Source organism: Lolium rigidum, chromosome 7, assembly GCF_022539505.1.
Source record: "Lolium rigidum isolate FL_2022 chromosome 7, APGP_CSIRO_Lrig_0.1, whole genome shotgun sequence".
Taxonomy (NCBI): domain Eukaryota; kingdom Viridiplantae; phylum Streptophyta; class Magnoliopsida; order Poales; family Poaceae; genus Lolium; species Lolium rigidum.
The window spans coordinates 103,436,416-103,443,091 of NC_061514.1; the positions used below are offsets into that span (position 1 = coordinate 103,436,416).

General features: G+C 55.8%; 1 protein-coding gene across 1 annotated transcript; it reads left to right on the plus strand.

Annotated features, from left to right (window-relative positions):
• The first annotated feature begins 5,283 nt into the window (after window positions 1-5,283).
• On the plus strand, window positions 5,284-5,865 carry LOC124669736. Its single transcript, XM_047206294.1, has one exon. It carries the CDS (start codon window positions 5,284-5,286, stop codon window positions 5,863-5,865), a length of 582 nt encoding a protein of 193 aa, XP_047062250.1.
• Window positions 5,866-6,676: the final 811 nt, after the last annotated feature.

Sequence of the window (6,676 nt, forward strand, 5' to 3'; positions counted from 1 at the left end):
CGCCTCCGCTTCCAGAACTTTGTTTTTGGCCACCAAGGAAGTCACACGACTCTGGCTCTTCTTGAGTTTATCATTCAGATCCGCCAGGTCGCGGGCATGCTTCTCGGAGAGCTCCTTCCTCGCCTCATTCTCCTTGTCGGAGGATTCTTTGATGAAGGTCTTGAGGGACTCGTTCTCCGCTTCAAACACCTTGACCTTGGCGGATAGCTCATCGAATGTGGAGTGCTTGGCAGTCTCTTCTGTAGGCGGAAAGTTGCACATATTATGCATCCTGAACAGTTATATCAGCACAAGAAATCAAAACCCGGATCTCGTACCATGAAGGCGGGTCTCAAGAAGCTGGATAGCCTTTTGGCTGTTTTCCGCGTTCGACGCAGCCCTTCGATCTCCGTGATCTGCTCCAGCACATGAACGCGTAGATCTTCGTGCAATTTGCGCGTGGTCTGAGAAGCAGAGAGGAGTTAGCCGGATATTTAAAATCTTGGGGGCTGGTGAGGAATTCAAAGTCTTGGAGGTATAAAATTTTAAATTTCCGCCTAAGGTACATCTTGAGAAAGCATCGGCTAACACATGTTACACGGAAATGTCGACCCAATGCTTGGGGGCTAGTATTACCTGCCGCACTTCCTTGTGCTTGGCAAAAAACACTCTCAGACCGTCCTCCAGATCGGTGAGCTCTTGCATCTCCTCGTCTGGCTTCCCCCAAACTTTGTTCAGCATGGCGGAAACTTCCGCGTGGCACTGTGCGAGGGTAAGCTTTTGCAGAGACTGAGTCGGTCGAGGGTCGACCCGAATCGCGTTGGTGGCTTGAACGAGCTTTACCTTCTCCTCATAGTCTTCCTCTGTGGGCTCCGCGAAAGTGGCGCTTGGTTGATCTTGCGGAGGAGCTGACGAGGAGGTACCCTTGGCGGAATCGCCGTGGTCAGCGGGATCTTCCGGAAGGTCATCAAGGTTGATGACATCCTTGGGATCCGGCTTGGAGGCAGACGAAGCCTTGGGTGGGACCTCCACCTCAGGAGTAACAAGAACTGAAGCCGGAGACGGCTTGACCTTCTTCTTCAAGACCCTTGGAGCCTTGGGGGGCTGGCTTCCGGAGCTTCAGTAAAAAGAAAAAGTATAACAACTAAGTAAGGGTTTGCTTGGGAAACCAGAACTTGGATCGCGGAAACAGACACTTACCCGGAAGGCTTGAAGAAGTGCTGGATGGCGGGCTGCCCCTTGTTGCTGGTGTTAATCAGCTTGAGGCGCTTCTTTTCCGCCTCCGCTTTCCGGGTAGCCGCAGTGCTAAGCACTTCGCGGGCGCGCTTAGCGGCGGGGCTGGGAGGAGCAGGCCTCTTCCTCTTAGGAGGGCGCGGAGCCTCGCGAGCTTCCGCCTCTGATGCAGCTTCCGGATCCGTGTTGCCGGTGGAAGGAACCCGGAGGAGAGTTCCGAGTTCACTTTCTTCAAGGGCCTCGAGCTAATGCATAGAGTTAAACACTTAGACAAAAAGTTTGAATGCGAAGAAAAACAATGGACTAAAGTCAAGACGACGTACCGCGGTTCCGGAACCATTCATGTGAATGTCTTTGTTGCACACGTGAACGTGAAGTTCACGCGGAATCTTGATGAGGAGCCGGATCCTCTTGTCGATGGCGTCGGCGGAAAGATTGTCTTTTGTGGCGCGCATTGGGTCGTCGCGCCCTGTGTACTGGAACATCAGGTGGTCCCTGTGTTGGAGCGGCTGGATCCGCTTGGTGAACCAGGAAAGGGTCAAGTCCTTCCCTGTCAGCCCCTCCTCCGTTAGCTTGCAGATCCGCCTGACGACGCGTGTGAGCTGGGGCGACTCGGAGAGGTGGGGGCAGTGCGACCATGCCGGAAGCTCGGTGGCGGGGCAGTTCTTGAACGGCGGCAATTTCCTTGTGCTCGCTGGGTCGGAGACGTCCTTCAAGTAGAAGAAGCCCCCAGACCAGTACCGCGCGGATTCGTGGCGGTCGGTGTGGGGGTAGACGCGGCCCGGGCGGATCATGAAGGTGATGGATCCGCATGTTGCTAGCTCGGTGGACTGCCGGATCCTCTCCTTCTTGACAGTGAAGTAATATTGGAACAGGGAGAGCTCGGGAGTTACCCGGAGATGGCCCTCACAGAGGGTGACGTGATTGCTGATCGCAAGCACGCTATTCGGAGAAATGTTATGGGGCTGGAGCCCATAAACCTTCAGGATCTCCAGGAAGAAGTCCAAAGGCGGAAATGAAAAGCCCCGCTCCACCAGTGCTTTCGTCAGCACCATCTCGTTGTCCTCCGGAGCTGGAGCTAAGGCGTTCGGGACTGACCTCCGGCTTCCGGGTTGCGGAAGCCCTCCACCTCGAGGTTCTTCAGCTCCATCTCGGTGGTGGTGCGGGGCCACCATTTTCCCTTGGCTTCAGAGTCTCGTTGACGAGCCTTCAATTTTTTGGCGGCGATCTCTTCCGCCTTGTGCTCCGCCTGATCCGCCCCGCAGGCTTTCTCCGGGTTAGCAGAAGTCCCTTCAGCCTCCTTGCCGGAATCCTTTGAAGGATCCAGCCTGACTGGGACGAAGGGTGGAGGGGCGGAGGAGATTGGGGTTGCCAGGATAGGTTCAGAGGTTGGAGGCGGAGTCGTTGAAGACATCTGAAGAAAAGACATTGGCGGAAGACATTCCTTAGTCGGATCCAGCGTCGTCAACCTAATGTTCATCCCTACCGACTACGGCGCGAGAACGAAGCTCGAGAACTCACCGTGATGGAGTCCGCGGTGGTCGGAGTCGCCGGCGACGAGGTTTTTGCGCGGTGGCTCGCTGAAGTTAAGTACAGGACGAACTCCGTGCGGCGGCGAAGCAGCTCCGGCAAAACTCCGGCGAGATTCCGGCACGGCGGAGAGAAAGCTCGAGGCGGCGCTTCGCAGAGAGGTATAAAGGGGGGTGAATGAGGACTAGGGGTCGACGGCGGATATTTATAGGCCGGTGGGACGAGATTCGTGCTCCGCATCCTGTGGTCGGAACGCAAGCGTCGCACCGTTGGATGCGTGACACGTGTCCCAAACCCTAAACGGTAAAAATGGCTAGAGATAAGTTACCGCACAAATCGCGCGAAAATGGCGCCAGAATTGGCGGAACCGTTTGAGTCTTTTAAGGTTCCGGGTAATTGCGTGAAGATAAGTTGGCTCTCATTTGCAAGCAGGGGAGTAACCAGGAAATGTATTTCGAATCGTCGATGGATGAAGTCCCGCAGAATGGGAGCATTTTCCGACTAAAAGTTGGGAAAAGAAGAAAATGTGAAGTTGGAGTTCTTCAAGTTTCTCCGCGTTACCAATATTGTCGGAGACCAAGATGGACTAGCGAGGCGGAAACAGCAGGCGAAACTCGGAGAACTGCGGGGGCTACTTGTTGTGGGTATACTTCATGGGTGTACCATCGACGAGTGCCTAGATCCGGCAAGCCCGGGTGGCCCACAGATGGTGATGAGGCATGTGGCCCATCGGGCGGCCCGATTCTGTCGTTGATCCCGACGGAAGATATCCGGCCCAGGAGCGAGGAGCCGGATCCGACCAACCATGAAGAGGAACCCGGATCCATGGAGGCCGGTTAAGGGACCCGGATCCGGTACGACATAGATGGAAGGGTGGATCCTTGACGTACACGGCAAGACATTGTACCGTAGTTAGGAAACCCGTATCCGGGTAGGACTCTCCATGTAAACCCTAGATCCGTGCGTCTTTATAAGCCGGATCCCGGGAGCCCTAGAGGCGGAACCTCAACTCATTGTAACATCGCGAAAGCGCCCGGATAATTCCGGACAAGCGGCGGTAGGCCCTGTCATCGTGCAGGTGTTCCGAAGCTGGGTAAATCGCGTACCACCGTCCCGTGTGCACTCCGCCCTATGGCCCCTACTTCTTCTCCCCCTCGTGAGGATCCCTCCTCCGAGGTACCGTCGATTAGACAACGACAACCCCCCTCTAGTCACATCCTTACCCTTTTAGCTAGGTTTTCCGGCCCAAGTACACAAGAAGGTCCACTTGGAAGGAGCACAACCCATGGAATAGAGGCACATAGCGAAGGTCGGCAAATCCTATACACCGCCCCAATGCGGCGCATAGGATGAACGTTGCGTACCCTAGGTGCCTGCCGCGTCGCTTTGTGGGCCGGCCCACCATCACACATTGAGGAGGAAGACGAATGTGTGGACGGATGTAACCCCCGCCCACAATGGGGCCGACGCGGCTGGCCACGACGCCCCGCTGAAAGTGAGGCTAGGACCTCACCGGAGACGGTGACGACGTGGAGGCTAGTCAAAGAACTTACAGTTTAGGGTGGTTGGGGTGCGGGTGGGGTCTCGCCAGCGATCGAACATAGGGTTAGGGTGGGGACTCGCCGGGTCTCGCCTGCGATCGAACATAGGGTTACGGTGGGGACTCGCCGCGCCGGAGAACAATGTGTGGCGGCAGGGGTCAGAGGGATGGTTGGGGAGGCGGAGGACCAATGGAGGTGTTGATTTGAGGAGGACGGGGCACCAAGGTAGCGTGGTAGCAGTGCTTGGCGCGGGTTGCAGGGGCAGACGGTTGGGGCGGGGGAATAGACCGGGGGAGAGATGGGGTGGTGGTGACGGAGGACATGGTGTGTGCGTCGTTGAAGAAAACGAGAAAGATGGAAAGAAGAAGAGGCACTAGACAGTGGTGGGCCGCGACCTACAACGCGCTTCGAGTGTGTGGTGCGTTGCTTCGGCGTGCAACATGCGGTGTATAGAGCCCCTAGGTCCAGTCGGCAGGGGCATGCGCATCACGTGGCCGGGTGGGTCGTGGGCCGCCCTGAATTTTTGAAAAACGTTTATATTTAGTTATTTGAACAAAATTTTATCACATATAGGCAGTGTAAAAATAAAAATTAGGAGATGTGGCACACACAATAGTATTCTTTTCGCCTCCGCCACTGCCAATCGGCCTTAAAATTCGCTTGGCAGGTCAGGAACCTCTGGGAAGAAGCTCCCATATATTAAAAAAAGAAACAAAAACTCAGACATGTGCACAAACGCCAACGGGAGGGAAGATGCTTTGCCACGAGCTCACTCCAACCGCGCGCTTCTGAAACGGCCAGCCGCCTTCGCCTTTTTCAAACTAGCCGTTGCTCAAGCTCCGCTCCCTCTTCGTCTTCCTCAAACGGTCGGATCCTCCTCCCCATTTAAGCTCCCCGCCTCTTCTCCCAATCCTCACAACTCACTCCCACTCCTCACTCTCAACCGTGCCTCGGCCCCCGCTCGCCCTCCTCCCTCATCCCCCGCGGCAGCAGCAGCAAAATGGGCGGCCTCTCAGTGATCGCGCCGCCGGCGGGCGACTCCGCATCCCCGGCGCACCGCCGCGCGCGGCGCGCCTTCCTGGTCTCCAACTACATGATCCTGGGCGCGGCGTCCGGGTGCGGCTTCCTCACGCTCTCGCTCCGCCTGGTGCCCTCCGTCGACGGCCTCCTCCTCATCCTGCTCCACGCGCTCACGGTCGCCGCCGCCGTCGCCGGGTGCGCCGTCATCGCGGCGCCCGACCCGCCGCGGGGGCGCGTCTACACCGCGCACATGTCCGGCACCGTCGTCGTGTCCATCCTGCAGGGCGCCGCCGCCGTGCTCGCCTTCTCCCGCACCGCCGAGTTCCTCGCCGACGGGCTCCGCTCCTACGTCCGCGAGGAGGACGGCGCCGTCATCCTCCGCATGGTCGGCGGGCTCGGCATCGCCATCTTCTGCCTCGAGTGGGTCGCCCTCGCGCTCGCGTTTGTACTCAGGTACTACGCGTACGTCGACAGGGAGTGCGGCGGCAACCCCATGCGCCGCAGCGCCAAGGTCGGCGGCGAGGACGGCGCCGGAACCTGGCCATGGCAGTTCCAGGTCTGATCATCGGCTTCAGGGGGCCGATCGATGCCGCGGCAAGCAAGCTATCGTGTTGGGGAGGGTGGTAATCTAATCTATTCTGAAGGCGAGAAGAACCCATAGTTCTTGGGAGGAAAACTAGTTTGTTAATTTGGTGGTGTTAATTATTCGTTCATTGGGTTGTACTGTGTGGTGGTATATGATTAAGTTTGTTGTAACGCAACTGTTTGCGCCTCTATATATCAATTATTATTTGAAATTCAAGTTCGATCGACTCCCTTCTGTATTTTTGGCCATCTCGTTAACAGTAGTAGGGTCAATACTGACTCTGAAACATTAGGACAGACGCCACAGGTGTTCCTTGAATCTGAAATTTTGCGAGATTTTGCATCTCGCTTGTCAAATTTGCATCCCTGCCTAGTGTATGGAAATGGTGATTCTGAACTGTGAACAGCTCTCTTGCTCTGAAATGGATTCCGTTTTCTGACGCAACCTAGGTGAACAGTTTCTGAAATGGATTCCGTGTTCTGTCTTCTGTGAAGAAGAATTGTGAACATTTTCGTTTGTCTGCCATTTCGCATCAATGGATATGCATTATGACTTGGAGTTGATCACAGTCCACGCACAAATAACTGAACAAATGGTAGTCAAGACGCTTCTGTTCCGGTCTGGGAGGGACTCCGATTCTAGCCAGCCTTGCAAGGTTCTCTGGATTAAGCCAATTGCTCTCAATTGCTAGTCAAGGAAAAAAAAAAAAAGGTGAATCCTTGGGATTTGGGCATTTACAGACATGTGTCTCCATTATGTTCTGACCTTTTGGCATCAATTTTCCTGC

Coding starts and splice junctions, on each gene's coding strand:
- LOC124669736 (XM_047206294.1), top strand. CDS start 5,284: ATGGGCGGCCTCTCAGTGATCGCGCCGCCGGCGGGCGACTCCGCATCC.